At 37.9% G+C, this 19269-nt stretch overlaps 1 protein-coding gene across 1 annotated transcript in view; it reads left to right on the top strand.

The window, feature by feature from the left end:
- The window catches only part of GABRA3 (gamma-aminobutyric acid type A receptor subunit alpha3), a gene marked incomplete at both ends in the record, with an annotated part of 353799 nt that overhangs the window by 205502 nt on the left and 129028 nt on the right, over window positions 1-19269 (top strand). Inside the window, 2 exons of the mRNA XM_080795411.1 lie at window positions 5857-5924; window positions 15856-16076. Coding sequence (XP_080651537.1) covers window positions 5857-5924; window positions 15856-16076 — 289 coding nt within the window. The remainder of the gene's footprint in view (window positions 1-5856; window positions 5925-15855; window positions 16077-19269) is intronic.

The raw sequence follows: 19269 nt of genomic DNA, 5'->3' as shown, positions 1-19269 counted from the left end.
CAAATGGGCCCCAAGGTAAGATTTATGAAGTATACAAACAAAAACAGACGAACAAAAAGACTGGTAAAAGTATATGACAAGAGAATATATATATACACACACACACATATATATATATAATATATATAATATATTTAACATATATAATATATATATTATATATATAAATAATATAAATATAATCTTATACTTGGGGTTCTTTATATATATATATATATATATATATATATATATATATATATATATAAAAGCAAAAAAAGTAAGAACCTCGTCAAAAAGAACCCCAAGTATAAGATTTATATACTATCAGGACAAACACAAATACACAAAAACACTGGCGGAAGTAAAAGATGGGAGCGTGGTTATAGATTCTCAGTGTGGGCGAGGAAGGTTATTGTGATTCTTCCTGGATGTATCTTGATATCTTTGTTAAAGGACTCAACTTTCCTAAGATAAAAGGGGATTAAAAATTGGTTTACCTATAGGGGTAGCATTGATTGGAGAAAGGGGGTTACCTTGAAGTTTAACTCTATATGAATATTAGATAATAAAATATTAGATAATAAATATAAATATTAGATATTATTATTATATTATTATATTAATAGATATTATCTATTATATTAGCTAATAAAAATAATAAATAAATAGATAAATAAATAAAAATAAAAAGGAATAAACTGGACTAAACTAAACTAAAATTTAAAAAAAAATAAAAAAAAATAGAAAAGCAAAAGAAAAACACAGGTGTATGTATCAAAAAGTTCAGGTTAGAAGTTTATTATGAAATTTGATGTACTGGACATCTCACTGTGATGGTAAATAGGTTAAAAAATTATCTATATTAAAAAAGAAAAAAAAATGAACCAGAATAGTGGGAATGAGTTAAAAATAAAAGTTGTATCTATGATGTAGTGGTGGTTGTTCTCTTGTAGTCTTTTTTTTTTTTTTTCCTTTCCTGGTTTGTTTTCTGGGGGAGGGGGCTGCCACATGGGATTTCAGTCAATGATGTTCCCTGAGTTAAGTCCTCCCGCTCTCCTCAAGGGGGTGGGCTCTGAGGAAACCGGTTTTTTCAGGCTTTTGTTCTCTGGAGGTTTTTATGTTTGTTCATTTGTTCTCTCTCGCCTTGACGGCTTTTGATGGTTTTTGGAGGTTTAGAGGAAAGCAAACTGCTCCCCGATCTCCCTCTCAGAGAGAAGCCTCAGTCTGCTCCCCTGCGGGTGCTGCAGCCCCTCGGCTGCTGGCAGAGCAGGTTCCGAGTCATGGTCCCTGGGGACGCAGGATCTCCTGCTTGTATGCATAACCATGGCAGCGGTGACTGTCTGGGCAGCTCCAGACCACTAGAGAGGTTCCAAGCAGTGATCGCACGCTGAGATTTTCCGGCTGGCCGGGGCTGGGAGTGCCTGGTCTTTCCGGGTCTAAGAGCGCCGGGCTTGCACACACCTGTCCCAGGGGAAGGTGTGGGGCACGGGCATCTCCGGCTCTAGCGCAGCGTGGGACCCAGAGCACCAGGCTGGCTCTTCGTGCACCTCTCTCAGGGAAGGGTGTGGGGTGTGCGCATCTCAGGCTGATAGTAAGGTGCACGTTCTGCCGTCTGGCGCAGCTCCCAGCCCCTCACAGGAGCCAGACTCTATGCGTTCTCAGGCGCGCTGGCGGCTCAGGGACCAGGACCTGGTTTCTCTGCCACACTCTCCCTGGCTCAGCGCCAGGGGAGGCTGTCCTGGGTCCGGGGACTTAAGCCCTTGTCCCTAGCCGCCCCGATTCCCACAATTTCCCCCCACGATCCTTTGCTCTTTTTGAGTGCTTTCAACCAGACTCCAAGTTAATGCTGGTCCCCAGACGCAGGGCACTCTCGTATTGGGGTATTCCTTTCCAATCAGTCACCTCTGGTGGCTCCCTCCCCCTTTTGTTTATCTTCCGATATCAGTCCAATATTCCCACTCTGCTTTACCTGCCCACTGGCGTCTTCTGCCCCCGTAGAGATCCAGATGTGTATAATTCTGATCTCAGGCTGATTTCATGGGTGATCGGAGTTCTTTGGTAGGTAATCAGCTCACTTTAGGGTACAGGTTGAAACGGCGCCTCCTCCTACTTCCCCGCCATCTTGTCTTCCCCCTGTTTATCTTTCGAATATCGCCACAGATTCACTTCTCCTCACCTCCTACATTGCAAAAAGTGTTCACTTTTCCATTTATAGAATTCCATCAATTCTTTTCTTATATCTCAGATTGAAATCATTGATGTTCAGAATGATCTGGTAGTTATCTAGCTAAATTCAAGGGACCAGATGAAACGAAGTCCTCTACTCTTCTGGCAACTTGCCGCCTGTTGTGTTTCCATATACTAATAACAAACCACCAGAAAGAGAAAATCAAGAAAACAATGTCATTTACAATTGCATCAAAAAGGATAAGACACCTAGTAATAAATTTAACCAATTAAGTTGTACACTTCATGAAAGATATTGAAGATGACATGAATAAGTGGAAAGATAGTCTGTGCTCATGGATTAGAAGAATTAATATTTTTAAATGTCCATATTACCCAGAGGAGCCTACAGAGTCAATATAGTCTATATCAAAACGCCAAAAACATTTTTCACAGAACTAGAACAAAAAAAATCCTAAAATTTTTCATGGAAGGCCCCAAATAGTCAAAGCAATTTTGAGAAAGAATAAAGCTGAAGGTACCATGTTCCCAGATATCCAACTATGCTACAAAGCTATAATAACCAAAATAGTATTATATTGGCATAAAAACAGACATGTAGATTAATGGTAGATTAATGGAACAGTATAGAGAGTCCAGAAATGAACCTATACCTATATTGTCAATAAGTTTACAACAAAGGAACCACTGGGGAAAAGATAATCTCTTCAATTAGTCAATTTCCCAGTTATCCAGGGAAAACTGGATAGTCAAATGCAAAAGAATAAAATTTGACCACTATCTAACACCATACACAAAAATGAATTCAAAATAGATTAATGACTTGAATATAAGATCTGAAACCATAAAACTCCTAGAAAAAAACAGATGGTAAACTCCTTGACATCACACTTGGCACTGGATCTTTGGATCTGAGGCCAAAGCAAAGGCAATAAAAGCAAAAATAGAGTAGTGGGACTACATCAAACTAAAAATCTTCTGCAAAGCAAAGAAAACCACCAATGAAATGAAAAGGCAGCCTACTGAATGGGAGAAAATATTTACAAATCATGTATTTGATAAGGGGTTAATATCCAAGATACATAAAGAATTCAACTCAATAACAAAAGAAACCTATAAACAAACCAATTGAAGAATGGACAGAGGAATTTAATAGACACTTTATGAAGAAGACATACAGATGGCTAATAGGCACATGAAAAAATGTTTAACATTTCTAGTTATCAGGGAAATAAAAATCAAAACTACAATGAGATATTGTAGATATGGATTTCTGAAGCCTGGGGTGACCCCTAATTCATTGGGAAAGCAGTTTCTCCACACTTTTTTCTTCTTAGCAATCAAGGGGTGCATTTTATGTGAAAGTGAATAGTTGAGAGAGAGGAAGAGCACCAAATTTCCATAAAACCTCGTACATTCCTCAGGCAGCTTGCTTCTTGCTACCATTGGTCACCTTTAGCCAAATGCCTTTTTGCTTGACTTTACAGTCAGAGTTCCTGGTTAGTACAAAGAAAATATTCAGAATTTGTATGGTCCTATACCATCATTGTACAACAGAGCAGCTAAAAGTAAAACAGTCTTGTTCAAGTTATTGACCAAGTCAGGGACAAAATCCAGAATCCAAGCCTTGCTGTCTTAGCCCAAGACTCTTTGTTATAGCCATTTTCCTTTCTACCTATAGTGACTCCACTCTCCCCTGGGTCGTCTCCTACAATTTAGCTTTACCACCAGTATCTTTCTCCTTTTTTTTCTGTGGTTTGGGTAATCTGTTTTTAGTCTGTTTAACTATCTTACAATTTTACAATTATATTGGTTTAGAAGGTTGTTCTGTACTTACGCCCTGCCTAGAATACTGGATTCAAGTGTAATTATGGTCTCTTGCATTACTTATTTAAATTTGTTTTATGTACTTGAGGGTAGGACAATACTTCTCTAGCCAGTGAACCTGTGAGTGTATCTGAAGGGACAAGTCTTTAGGAGGCATGTTCTGGGTCCTGAAGAGTTATCTCTTCTCCTTCAAGTATAGAAATTGCTCTGAAAGAAGCCTATACTCCAGATAAAAAATGAAACTACTTAAAACACAGCTCTAAGGGCTCCAGGGTGACATAGTCTGTCAAGCAACCAATTCTTGGTTTTGGCTCAGGATGTGATCTCAGGGTTGTGAGACTGAGCTCTGCAAGACTGAGCCCCAGAGGATCAAGCCTGGCAAAAGCAAGCCCTACAAGGGCAGGTTCTGCATTGGGCTCTGCATGGGACTCCACATTCATGTAGAGTTTGCTTGGGATTCTCTCTCCCTCTCCTTTTGGCCCATCCCCTTCTCATGTGTACTCTCTCTCTCTCATTCAAAAATAGATAAATAAATCTTTAAAAATAAATGAAACATATCTCTAGTTCCAAAGACATGTTATTTGCTGATTAAGTCTGCAAGTAAGGTGTGTTTTGATGAACTGACTATAGTGCTGATTATTATTATTACTATGAAAATATAATGTTTTTAGATATATAAATGTATATAAGTATAAATCAAAACTTATTTGGCCTTATTGATATTGGCTGTGCTACTGGTGTACTCTACTGGGGTTTGGTATTCTGGGCTGAAATGGGATTTATTTGAATTTAATATAATGATGAAGTAGATGAAGCATTTGCTAGGCTGGTGTAGGATTTCCTGTGTTCTATTTGAGGAATGGTGGAGTGTGTGGGCTAGTCTGATCTACACTGGGGTAAATAGGGTTGACTGAAACAGGAAAAGAGAAACTTAGCAATGAAATAACTTTACTTCTCTGTGTGTCAGTTTCCAACTTGGCAAATATGTGATGAGATTCATGCATCCATACAAAAAATATTCAGTGAGTATCATCTGAGTAACAGGCTCCTTTTCAATGTACTGAGAATATAGAGATAACAAAACAAGGTCACTGCCATAGAGGACCTTTTGTGTAAGGTGGGGTGGGCAGACAAATAGATAATACAATAAAGAAAAATAAATGCAAAGAAAATGTATCAAGTGACATCAGTCAACTTCAACTCTTAGTCACTTAACCCAATGAAAATATATTTCTCATTCACGTGAAGTTTGTTGTGGAGCCAGGCAACTTTCAGGGCAGTTGTCCTTCCTGTGTTGGCTCATCATTCCAGGATGTTTCAATCTTATGATAGCTCTATAGTAACATGTTTTTATTATGACCATGGCAGTAAGGGTCTTACATTGGACATTAATTTTTCCAGCTAGAAAGGGACACATAAAACTTCGTTCCACAACCAAAACTAGTCACATAGCCTCTCCCTATGTTAAGTGGGCAGGGGAATGGGAGGGCAATCATTCCGTGTTTCTGGAAGTATTAAAGTTGGATATTAGAACCTACCACAGGTAAGGGTAATCCTGGTGTGAAATTCTAGCACATATGAATATTAGAGATCTCTCAGGGCTCTTAATCTTTAGAGTTTGGGGATTCTGTTGTTATTCTCAATGATACCTAAAGCTATAAACTTTGTACCTGTACCTAGCATGTTCTCTGAACAAATAGTATAGGTGAGAAGTTTTTGAGAGGTTTTCCTATCACTCTGTCAGGTATACTTTTTCAGATGTAGCAAGTTAGCTGTCATTTGGAGTACTGCACTGGACTCTCTTTGAGTTAAGGGAATTGACTTTCATGACACTCTGCTTTTCTACTTTCCTTGGCCTAGATGCAGTGACTGAAGTGAAGACTGACATCTATGTGACCAGTTTTGGCCCTGTGTCAGACACTGACATGGTAAGTTATAGTTCCTGCAAAGGTAAAAGTGAAAGAAGATGCAACAGATCAAAGAAAATAAATTGGAGTTTGTTACTACCTTCTAGGGAGAAACCTTGTCTCATACGAATTCCCTACCCTCACCATCCTACATTTGGCCAAATTTGTCTTTTCCTTTGCTTTCCCCATGTAGTCACATATAAAGCATATGCCCTCATGAGGAATACCCTTCCCTTCTTTTCACAACCCATTTTTCAAAATTAAACTTGTATCCTTATGCTCAAACTTTCCCTGACTTCTCTCTTCATATTTTGTCAGCACTCCACACATATTAACAGAGATAGGTTACGTGAGGAGAGCATTGTGGTAGACACTCTCAGAGTGTCAGCAGCCTGCGGTATCATCCAAGAAGTCTGATCCTTGCAAAAAGGCCCTATTCGTTGGGGGTAATGGACTGACAATTGTGATGCAAAATATTTGGAGAAAGAGTCAAAACCACTTTTGGAAACTCTTCCTTCTACAGATGTGTGCAGGGAAAAGCTTCAGAGGAAAGTCAAGGAATAGGGCAGGACACAACAGAGGTAGTAAAGGGAGACTCGAGTCATCTTCGGTGACTTCCCTTCTCCTTCCATTATCCCTTGCTGCCAAAGCAAAGAATGTAGTAGTGTTGAGACAGGAGACCCCATCCTAACGGACCACCCAGTTAATACCTACTATGTATCAGATATCTGATTGAATAATTTTCATGAAGGGAAACAAGCTATTATATGCTCAATATGCCTGGCAGTTAATAGATGCTCAAAGAATCTTTATTGAAAGAGTGACTTTGTATGGAAAATAAGAATCTTAAAATCAGAAAGAAATGTCCAAAAAATATGAAATGTCCATGATCACTACTTGGATTTTTTTCTGTGTATCTTCAGTGGGACTACTACTTAGCAGGGGACAAGTCTTCTTTAGACCTGTTGGTGAATATAAACAGTTGTATAAGGATGTGATAGAATTTGCCTGTGGGTAATATAGAATGATTGAGTGGATATTAATAGGGCAGTAAAAATATACAAGTATTGTTTTAGAATGATTTAGAGTTACCTAGCAGTCTGTACAACATGGACTACAAGTAGAAAAAGACTTGAGACTAAGAGTTGGTTTAGGTATGTTGACTTTACATGGCTCTTCCTTCAATCAGGCAAGGTCTATGAGTTAGTTGGAGAAGTAAGCTAGTTTTCAGCAGAGGGAATCATGAGTGGTTGTGAGGCCAGGCCTGAACTTTGCTTTTCAAGTGTGGAGAAAAGAGGATACAGAGATATAACAGACTCCCCGTATGTTCCTTAAGGGCAAGTACAAAGTCTTCATGGCTTCCCTGGCATTTAACAGAATACTTGACTCATAGGGAGAGCTCAGTAAGGGGCAAGTTTGATGTATGAGGGGTGGAGGAGACAGGTATCTCACAGGGGCATCAGGAAAGCCTGTATGTCTAGATTATGCCCTCCCAACCTGTTTACTAACGCCCACAGCTTTAGATCCATGCATGTGTTAAAACTATTGTCAGTTGGTCATTCAACAGTACTCCTTAGAAGCCCAAGTCTGCATTAAGGGTCTCTAGGATTCCCTATATTCAGAGAGCTTATAGGCCACTGGAGATAACCAGATTCACCAGGGATATGCAGCTCTCTCTTTGTATTGCTGGGAACTAGTGATGAATTAGGATTTTTGTAAGAAAGTGACTAAAGCTACTCTATGAACACACACATTTATATTCATACACTCTCATTTACTCTCACTTATACACCAGCATCCACAAATACATTCAGAAAAATATATGTGCACACAAGAAAATACATACTTGATAAAAAATAGTCCACATGCTATCCCAGGCACTTCACGAACACACATGTGCAAACAGATACCTAAATGCAGGAATACTACGGAAACGCACATGTAGCCCCTACCCAAACCAGCTACTCTCCCTGCTCCTTCCCCACCCAAGTAGGCACACATGGATATGCAGAGGCCCTTCAGACATTTCAAGCAATCCAGATATTCTATCTCTTGAAGTTGCGTATTCTACTTGCTTGTTTTTCTCCTCCATGATTAAGTAGAAATAACAGAATGGCTTTCCTGATATGGAGGGCAGACTTTAATCAAATAAACTTCAGGTTATTTTTAGCTGCACTTCTCTCTTGTTACAAGGTAGAATAGCTATGATCACTCTGACTGGGAAACACATTAATGGTGTTTTAAAATTTCTTCTTCCTGTGCAACTTAGTATACTGTGACAATGGACCCTCGGTCAGGGATGACTTTTTGGGTGAAACATCAGAAAGTTGTCTGACTTTAGCAACTAGCTGAAGCAATAAACCCAGCTCTCCTGAGACTACAGACTGCTTGGGCAAGTAGATGAAAATTAGAGCTGGCTGGGTTCTTGAATCACTTTCAGCCAAATGGAATTTTGGTCCAGAATACTTTCTTAAGGAAATAGGGACAAGTTTCTTGTCCATAAAGAAGAAAAACAGTGGTGCCAGTTTGAGCATTAAACCAGTATCACCCATAACCCTTTGCAGCCATTGTAATCCTTACTCAAACACTGACCTTCACAGACATAGATCCTGAGTTTGACAAAAAGCTCCATTGGGGCACCTGGGTAGCTCAGTGGGTTAAAGCCTCTGCCTTCGGCTCAGATCATGATCCCAGGGTCCTGGGATCGAGCCCCACATCGGGCTCTCTGCTCAGCAGGGAGCCTGTTTCCCCTTCTCTCTCTGCCTGCCTCTCTGCCTACTTGTGATCTCTCTCTGTGAAAATAAATAAATAAAATTTTAAAAAAGCTCCATTAAGGGCTGTATCTGTTTTGTTAATCTTCATATCACCAATACCTTATCAATGTTTGGTACATGGTAGACTCACGACTATTTGTTAAATGCAAGAATAAATGAGATGGCACAAATTAAATTTGAGGGGAAAATTATAACTGTGCTCCTCCACTTGACTGAAAGTCCTTCAAAGTTAGAGAACATGTCTGATACATTTCTGTATCTCTAGCACCTAGTATAAGACCTGATACAATTCCTTTTTTAAGTGTTTACTGAAATGATATGAAACATTAGTAGCAAGCCATGCAGACAAAGAGTAAAGTAGCTACTATGGAATAGCAAGACTAGTGAGTCAATTGGGCTACTAGTTTGGGTGGCTTTGCCATTTATGAATATAAAGAGCTGTGACAATAGGGAATTGGGCAGAGAGATGAAAGCAAACAGTAGTAGATGTTTCTGCAGGAAAAGTCAGAGAAAGAAAATTTATTGAAGAGTACAAATATAAATGGGAAACTGATTACAATGGGAATTTTATAGGCATCACAAATGCAAGTCTTGCATTAACCACTTGTAACAAATAAAGCTTGATGGTAAAAAAAAAAAAATACACGGTGCTCCTCAGCAGTAATACCAATCCTATACCCATGCTCTTCCAGGAGACAGAACAAGGGATACAATTCCAATTTGAATTATCCAAGGCCATATGACCTTCTATGACTTTCTATTTTTAGAAGAATTTACACCATTTTCTCAATCCATGTATGGAAAGAATGGTGTAGGTAACAATGAAGAGAAGGTTGCAAAGAATTAGTGAAAATGCAGTTTCATTGCCTCTTCTCTCTCAAATGTTATGTTTATTCCTCACCAGTGAGCAATGACTCTTGGCAAGTGGAAATTTTCCCTGATCTCTCAAGAGCCTTTGAATCAGAATGCAGAGAAAGTGGGATACTGGCTTAGAAATGGAATGCTATGCATATGATCAGTGATTAGAAAGGAAGATAGAAAGGTGACAGTTGATAATTCTCTAAGAGAGTAGATCTTAAGTGTTCTTACCACACACACACAGACACAGGTGACTATATGAGGTGATAGAGGTGTTAATTTGATTGTGGTGATCATTTCACAGTGTATACATAGATTAAATGATCACATTATACATCTTAACAAATCACATTGTACAACTTAAGTGTATACAATTTTTATCTGACAATCATAATTCAGTAAAGCTGGAAAAAAAGAAAGCTAACAGCTGAGAAAATTTGGATGCTCTCCTGGTCTGAAACACCTTCTAAGCTAAACTCCTTCCTAAGGCCCCAGATTTTGACATGCCACAGGTTCAGGGACCCAGGGTCTTGAACTATGTATTTAATGAATAGCTATCTGAATGTACTGATAAAGCTAGTGAGAAAATTTGGAGGACAAAGAGCATAATGATAGTAGAGTCAGAACGAGAACAACTGGGAAACTTAAAATGCCAGTTCTAGGTATTGTCAACTTCACTCTCTTCCCAGGGCTGCTTTAACTGTTTAGATACCTGCTTGGTAACGACTGTCAGCTGCTGCTTGTCAACAGAGAAACTTCCCAGGGTATACAGTGGACAGCCAGGTTATGAGGCAAGTAATACAATAAGAGAACTAATCAAATAGCCTAATAAAAAAAAGAAAAGAGAGGCTATGAATATGAATTCATAAAAGATATAATCATGATTCTTTTTAACAGATGGTGTGTATTTTAGTCTGACTCCTGTTTGTGAAAATCATGCAAAGTTACCAGAGTACCCAAAGACCATAAAAGAAGAAATTGGCATTGATTAAAAAGAAATTAGCACAGAGACCTCTTTCCTGGTGGCAGTGGGCTTGAAATTATTGTATCTGTTTCCTGCCTAGCACTGGAAAAAGTGGCAATGTTCATTTCAAGACCTCACTTACTCATAGTGAGGCACAGAATGAAGGGGAGCCTTTGTCTATTTTGAAAGCCTCTTGGGCTGTCAGTTTCCTCTTATTCTATAGGATACTATACTCCCAGATGCAACATAGTTAGGAGTCCATGTCTATGGGGTTTTGCCTAGGAATCCATGCCCAGGAATCTCCTGGCTACTTTTATGTGAAATAGACAGGCAGGCCACATAAACAATGCTAATAAGACTATTTCAAGGACTAAATGCAACTGAAAGGGGCAGGTGGATTATGATTCTTCAAAATTCAGGATGATGGTAAGAAGGCAAAGAGCAAAGGGAGGACTGTATGGTTAAAATAAGGGGGGAGTGGTCTACCTATGAGGCAATGAATGCCTTCACTGTAATGCAATTGTCAAGTACCTTGGCCCTAGAACCTGATAAAATTAAATCAGACTTGTAGTCCCTTTCTAGAAGCCTGCTTTGATACACTGCACAGTGTTAGAGAATTGAAGACATTCAGGGTCTAACACTAAACCAGAAATTCTTCCCCAAGTGCTATAAGTCATCTTTGCCTAGTGTAGTGCCTTTCCCAGGAGGCAGATTTAAGTTTATTATCTGGGATATTTTATTTAAATGCCTCACAAAACAATGACATTTATTTGTCAGTTTGGAGGCCATCATTTTTTGAGAGTATACAAGGATTCAATTTGCAAAGAAGGAATTTATTTCATTGTTAGAATGGTCAGGTCAAAGTTGATTGCTTTTGGCCAAAGGTCATGGTATACTTATGGAGCAAATAATCACTATGTGATTTCCTCCAATGATTCTGACTATACAGAAAATAATGTTAAAAAATGGATACCCATAACCCAGCTTTTTTAAATCTTAAAAATTTTTCCATATTTTTTCTCATAATAAAAAATCTTTGGTGATATAGATGAAGTCTCCTATGTACCTTATCCTGATTCCATTTTTCTCTCTCACTCTCTCCCCAATTAGAGATAATTAAAACAATAAATTTGCTTTTTTTGGTCATTTCTACACATATTCTAGACTTATAACTAAAAATGTATGTATCACATGGAATAGCAAATATTGCAATAAATAACACAGTGGTTTTCAAACTATAAATATATTTCAAATTATAAAATGGATCATAGCTTGTGTATTATTTTATAATTTTTTAACCATGTATCAGAAGTTATTATTTTTGATACATTTAACTCTAATTTATTTATTTATTTATTCATTTTTTAATTTTCAGCATAACAGTATTCATTGTTTTTTCACCACACCCAGTGCTCCATGCAATCTGTGCCCTCCCTAATACCCACCACCTGGTTCCCCCAACCTCCCACCCCCCACCCCTTCAAAACCCTCAGGTTGTTTTTCAGAGTCCATAGTCTCTCATGGTTCACCTCCCCTTCCAATTTCCCTCAATTCCCTTCTCCTCTCCATCTCCCTATGTCCTCCATGTTATTTGTTATGCTCCACAAATAAGTGAAGCCATATGATAATTGACTCTCTCTGCTTGACTTATTTCACTCAGCATAATCTCTTCCAGTCCCATCCATGTTGATACAAAAGTTGGGTATTCATCCTTTCTGATGGAGGCATAATACTCCATAGTGTATATGGACCACATCTTCCTTATCCATTCATCCATTGAAGGGCATCTTGGTTCTTTCCACAGTTTGGCCACTGTGGCCATTGCTGCTATGAACATTGGGGTACAGATAACCCTTCTTTTCACTACATCTGTATCTTTGGGGTAAACACCCAGTAGTGCAATTGCAGGGTCATAGGGAAGCTCTATTTTTAATTTCTTGAGGAATCTCCACAGTTTTCCAAAGTGGTTGCACCAACTTGCATTCCCACCAACAGCATAAGAAGGTTCTCCTTTCTCCACATCCTCTGCAACACATATTGTTTACTGTCTTGTTAATTTTGGCCATTCAAATTGGTGTAAGTTGGTATCTCAATGTGGTTTTTTTTTTTTAAGATTTTATTTATTTATTTGACAGACAGAGATCACAAGTAGGCAGAGAGGCAGACAGAGAGAGGAGGAAGCAGGCCCCCCGCTGAGCAGAGAGCCAGACGTGGGGCTCGATCCCAGGACCCTGGGATCATGACCTGAGCTGAAGGCAGAGGCTTTAACCCACTGAGCCATCCAGGTGCCCCCTCAATATGGTTTTGTTTTGAATCTCCCTGATGGCTAGTGATGATGAACATTTTTTCATGTGTCTGATAGCCACTTGTATGTCTTCTTTGGAGAAGTGTCTGTTCATGTCTTCTGCCCATTTTTTTTTTAACATGATTATCTGTTTTGTGTGTGTTGAGTTTGAGGAGTTCTTTATAGATCCTGGATATCAGCCCTTTGTCTGTATTGTTATTTGTGAGTAGTATCTTCTCCCATTCCGTGGGTTGCCTCTTTGTTTTGTTGACTGTAATATGCCTTTTCTATTTTGTTGTTTTTAAGATCTCCTCTTTGGTATTCTTCAAGTCCACTATGTGTTGGCTTGGGTCTATTTTATTATATTGAGATTGCAACTCATGATGTTTCTCAAAGCTAGGGATGCATATATTTAAACAATTGTAAGAAACTGTCATCTATTAGTACTTTAAATATCGTTTCTCCCCCATTTACTCTATTCTCTAACTGTAGAATTTTATTAGATTATACTGTTTTCTTTTTATCCTCCTGATGCTATACCTCTTTTCCATGTGTGTTCTTTTCATAATTTATCTGTCTGAAATGTGCACTGAACAATTTTTCTTCATATGAATTTCCAGTTCACTAATTTCTCTTCATTGATGTGTAATCTTGTATGTAATATATTCACTGAGTTATTTTCAATGTTCTTAATACCTCCTTTGATGCCTTTATCATTTTAACTGTAGTTTCCTTACAGTATATATTTGATTATTCTGTCATGCAAAGGTCTTGGAAGGGTCTAATTCAGTTATATGTTGTATCAGCTGACTGTCACTTGTGATCGTTTCCTTAGGTGTTGTGTTGTGGATTGTGAGCTTATTTTCAGCAAGCATTTACCTGTGGTCATGTCCTTCCAGAGTGTTTTTGCATTTGCTTTTGCAAATCAATATAGAGGTATCCCCACATTGAGGCAAATTCCTATGTTAATTTCTCAGCTTGTAAACTCAAAACCAGGAAGATACTGTATATTTAGGCATCAATCCCAAATAAAATTAGATTTAAGGTTGCTAAATCTCAGTAGAAATGCTTCCCTTAAAACCCTCTCCATCCAGAATCCATGCTTGGTTAGACAAGTTTCCTTTTTGAATTTTCATGTTGTAGAATGGTTTTATCTAATTCATTTTATCTAGTTCTCTTTTTTTGTTGAAGTTGGAACCATTCAGGGTCTTGGCTCTATGTGGGAGTCTAGTTCCACCTTTTTACCCAGAACAGTCCTGATTTATACCAATTGTCCTATTGTAGTTTTTGATAAAAACCCTTCTGACTCTCAAATATGTCCCAATTTAGATGATATTTATATAATATTCTAATCTTTAGTCAGAACTGTGCTTGGTATGCTAGAAAAAGAGAAAAGCCAGACTGGCTGATTTGTAGAGGGAAGAGTAGTTGAAGAAGAGCTCAGAGAAGAAGATAAGGATCAATTTATGAAGTGCTTTCTAGGTAAGAGAAGGATATTGGAACTTACGTATGACTAAAAGTCATTAAGGTATTTTAAGCCACAGAGTTTTAGGCAGCTTCTTTATTATATCTGGATACCTAAAAGTGTCCCCCATGCCTAGGGCAGTTTAGTGATCAGAGATCTGGGTAAGGTTTGCACTGAGATTTGGGGACTCACCCTCTCAGGTGTTTTCTTGCTTCCAGGCCTTGGGGTCTATCCTCTGAGATATTAAGCCAGTGCATTTTCCGATTTCTGCCAGGCTTACAAACATCACTCAGCATAGTTTTGTCATCTGTCATTTAGTGGAAGACTTCCCTCTGGTTTCTGCCTGCATTTTTTTTTAACAGAGTCCCAAAGTCTTGTTCATATATGTATAGTGTAATGGTCAGCCAAAATTTGGGGCAGAGTATAAATGCAGATTTGGGGTCTCATCCCTTCTGTGACTGTCTTGCTTCCAGGAGTACCACCCCTAAATTTCCAGATTATTTCCCACCTTGAGCCAGTAAAGCTATAGTATCTGCCACAGGAATTCTAAGTTTGGGGGGCACACATTGTTACTGCCATCTTTTTTTTTTAAAGATTTTTTTTTTATTTATTTGACAGAGAGAGAGAGAGAGAGAGATATCACAAGTAGGCAGAGAGGCAGGCAGGGAGAGAGGGGGAAGCAGGCCTCCTGCTGAGCAGAGAGCCCAATGCGGGGCTCGATCCCAGGACCCTGGGATCATGACCTGAGCTGAAGGCAGAGGCTTTAACCCACTGAGCCACCCAGGTGCCCCTACTGCCATCTTTTAAGGGTAAATTTTCTTCAAGTTTTTGTCTGCTTACATTTGTACCCCATTGCTTATCAAATAGGTTCTTTTCCCTTCTTCTTCCCCTCTCTATGTTTTAATTTTATAATTAATAGCTAAAGGAAGGTATAGCCAAACAGTTTAGTCAGCTATTACCAAAACCTGAAACATTTGTTATTTTAATTTATAGTTAGATTAACAGCAATTTTGAAAAAAATTGCATGTTTATTAGCATTTTTTATCTATTTTATGAATTTTCTGGTATGCTATTTACCCATTTTTCTGTTTGTCTGTTTTTATTTATAGGAAAGAGTTCCTTATTTATCAAAGATAATAAAAATATAAACTCATAAGTTGTATTTTGTGAGACTCAACTGAAATGTGTTTTGAAACTTAAGGTTTTCATTTTCTGGTGACTGTTATATTGGCCTTTAATGTTCATATTGGATCATTTAGTAGAGGAGACAAGGTAAGGAGTTTGTTCTTATTAGAGATGCTACTGCATAGAGAACAGAGCTCTTGCCTTTTCATAAGGCAGTCTTGTGTCAGCTTGTGTGACATGCAAGGAAGTGTTGGCAGTGAACTTCCTCAACAAAATCTTGTCAGATATGTTATTTTCATATCTATTGATCACCATGTCTTTACTTTTCAATCATAATCATTTGCCATACTTCCAGTAAGTACTATTAATATATGGCTGCTTCTGTGCATTGGAGGAAATATTGCAAATTGATTAATATTTGCTAAGGGCACTATAGGTCCTCATCAGAACTATGTTCATCGTTTTCTCTTTTTTGTCCCTAGGAGTACACCATTGATGTATTTTTTCGACAGACATGGCATGATGAAAGATTGAAATTTGATGGACCCATGAAGATCCTTCCACTGAACAATCTCCTGGCTAGTAAGATCTGGACCCCTGACACCTTCTTTCACAATGGCAAGAAATCAGTAGCCCATAACATGACCACACCTAACAAGCTGCTCAGACTGGTGGACAATGGAACCCTCCTCTACACAATGAGGTCAGTGAGTGGTACCTCCCATCTAAAGTATATTCAGAGTAGGGCTTGAAAACAGCATGTTTTAGGCTATCTATTGAAAGTTCTGTTAAGTTTACAGATTAGAAATGGAAATTTGGTATATACTGCTTTATATATTTGCAGGTACACACATTCATAGAGACATATATTATAGATATACAAATAAATAAGAGAGTTGAACATATGAATATTCTCAGACATACAGAGATATATGTTCAAGATGTATAAATGTATCCATACTCAGAGACACATATAGACTAACACGTAAGCATATACATATTCAAAGGTCTTAAATTCAAAGTCTCACAGCTATATACACAGGAAGAGCACTGTGATAGTCAGAATAAGCAGTTTAACTGCAGGAAAAATCTTTCCCTATGATGCAGAATTGTGAGAATCAAATGAGATAATGATGGATATTTTCAGAAGCACACAATGTTATATATAATATATAAAAAATTACAACACATATCTTTTATGCCACATTGCCTGGGAATGCTGAGGAGTTTGATGTAAGTGAGGTTTCTAAATAACCTAAGAATGTTTCTTTTTTTTTTAATTTTTTAAAAGACTTTATTTATTTGAGAGAGAGAATGCACAAGCAGGGTGAGGGGCAGAGGAAGAAGAAAAGAGAGAAGCAGACTCCTCACTGAGCAGGGAGCCCAATGCAGGGCTCAATCTCAGGACCCTGAGATTATTACCTGAGCCAAAGGTAGCTGCTTAACCAACTGAGCCAGTGAAGTGCCCCTAGAATGTTTCTTTAAATATCATTTATATACAGAGGCACCTGGATAGCTCAGTTGGTTAAGCATCCAGCTCTTGGTTTTGGTTCAAGTCAGGCTTTCAATGCTGTGAGATCGAACCCTGCATCAGACTCCACACTCAGGGCAGAGTCTGCTTGAGATTCTATCTCTTGCTCTCCCTCTGCCCCTCCCCCTCTCATATTCTCACTCTAAAATAAATCTTTAAAATAAATAAATATAATTCTTACACACACACACACACACATATATATATATGTATAATTTTGCCTTCAAAAAGAATGACTTTAAAAACATTTCCAGGTCCATAATATTCTTTGCCCCTAAACACTAAAAAACTTTCATGGTTCTTGTTTTGTGTTTTTGTTAACTCCTGTTCTGCCAGTTGTCCTGAAGCTCCCTCACACATTAATGAATATCAGTTTTAAGTAACTGAATTAACATTATTGAATGGAAAAAATTTGATCTTTCAGTGCAGATTCTGTGGCTGTTTTAATTTTTTTGTTATTTTGTACAATGAAACTGAAATATGTGGTCAATACATGAAGTGTCCTTGCCCATATCCTAGTCTTCCACTACCTTAAATTTGCTCTTTATTGATGTTTTTCCTGAAAGAATTTGGTAGAGGAGAAGATAGGCAAGGAATAATGGATATCAAATGGATACTTGAGAGAAAAGTTGAATTATAGAGGAGGAGCTGAGAAACTAGAGAAGAAATGAGAATAGAAGAGTGATAGAGAAAAGAGGGAAAGTGGATAGAAGTGGGGAAAAGAAGGTGGAGAGAAGGGAAGAATAATCTGGAGAAAAGATCAATAAAATTAACATATATATTTAATTGACCTTTTCCCAAATCTTATATATTTACATATATATGTGTGTGTGTGTGTCTGTATATACACACACACACACACGTAAATGTATATATGTGTGTGTGTGTGTGTGTGTGTGTGTGCATCTGCGTGTGTGTGTTGGAGCACCTGATTATTAGTATTAGCATTCATTTTTGTACTATTCAGTAAGTAGAATGTAGCCAAGATAATTGTAGGTGTTAAGGGGAGGAAAGAGGAAGTATATTTTAGGCAGAGAAAACCAAGTTAGCCGTTACAGGCAATGGAATGGTTTCCTTCAACAGAAGCAAGAGAATGAGGTGGTCAGTTTTTAATTTACATATGCCACTCCAGTTACAGTGTAAAGAATGTATTTGAAAGGAACAAAACTGTAGTTATAGAAATGGGTTAGTAGACAGCTTAAACAGTCTGGACAAGGAGTGGTAAAGTTCTCATTCAGAGCAGCGGATTAAGATGGAGAAGGGGAGAGACACTGAGGAAATAGTAAAAACAGCCAATGTTAGAAGGACAGGATTAAGGTTGTAAGTACCCAAATACCATGGGTGAATGATGGTGTTACAAACTGGGACAGATCATATAAAAGTTGGAAGAAACTTAGGATAAATCTGCAAAGTTAATTTTTGGGCAAGATAAGCTTTAAAAGATTGTAGGTTATCTGGGGATAGGTGTGTAATAGCAGTTGGATATACAAATCTTAAGATCAGGAGACAGATATAAGCTAGAGATGTAAAGTTTGGTATTGTTAGTATATTGGGACAACCATGTGAATGTATGTGATCACTTCAAGAAAGTGTGCAGAGTGAAAAGAAAATTATGCCAAGGATCCAGTCATGTAGCATCATTAACATTAGGGCAGAAGGGGAAAAAGAGGAACCTATGAAGGAGACCAAAAAGGAAAAGTAAGAAATGTCTTGGTAGAACCCCTAGTGTGCAGTATCTTGAAAACTGAGTGTGATAGTCAATACTTTTACTTTCAGTATTTTTAATTCATGTCCTTCTGGGTTTGTGGTTGTATTGTACTTCCATAGAACCTTGAAGTTAGGCATAGATAGATGACTTTGGCTAACCAAATGTGACTGGAAATAACATGAATCATTTCTGAGGAAGGAAAATACATAATTTTCCATGTTCCTCTCCATGGCCACAGTAAGTAGCATTATGCCAGGTGTCCTTGGCTCTATCATTCTGCATCCTTTATTGAAGATGACATAGAAGACAGTATCCCCCTCCATACAACCCGAGATAGACAAGTAGTGTGAGAAGTACATCTTTGTTGTTTGAGAACACTGAGATTTTTTGTTACTACATGCTAACCTGACCCATTTTGACTGATATATCAAACAAGTAAAGGGTTTCAAAAAAGCTCACAGTGATCAATAATAATAATAATATCAGTAATAACATAAATATAATCATTAACATCAATACAGTATTTACAGTGTGCCATGCACTGTTCTTATCACTTAACTTTTATAAACTAACAACCCTGTGAGATAGGTACTATTATTACCACTTTTCAGATGAGGAAACTGAGACAAGAGTGGGTAAGAAAAAATTTAAAATCAC

This window comes from Martes martes (assembly GCF_963455335.1).
Source record: "Martes martes genome assembly, chromosome: X".
Taxonomy (NCBI): domain Eukaryota; kingdom Metazoa; phylum Chordata; class Mammalia; order Carnivora; family Mustelidae; genus Martes; species Martes martes.
The sequence above is the reverse complement of the archived record's forward strand: the minus strand, read 5'-3'. Positions and strand labels throughout refer to the sequence as shown.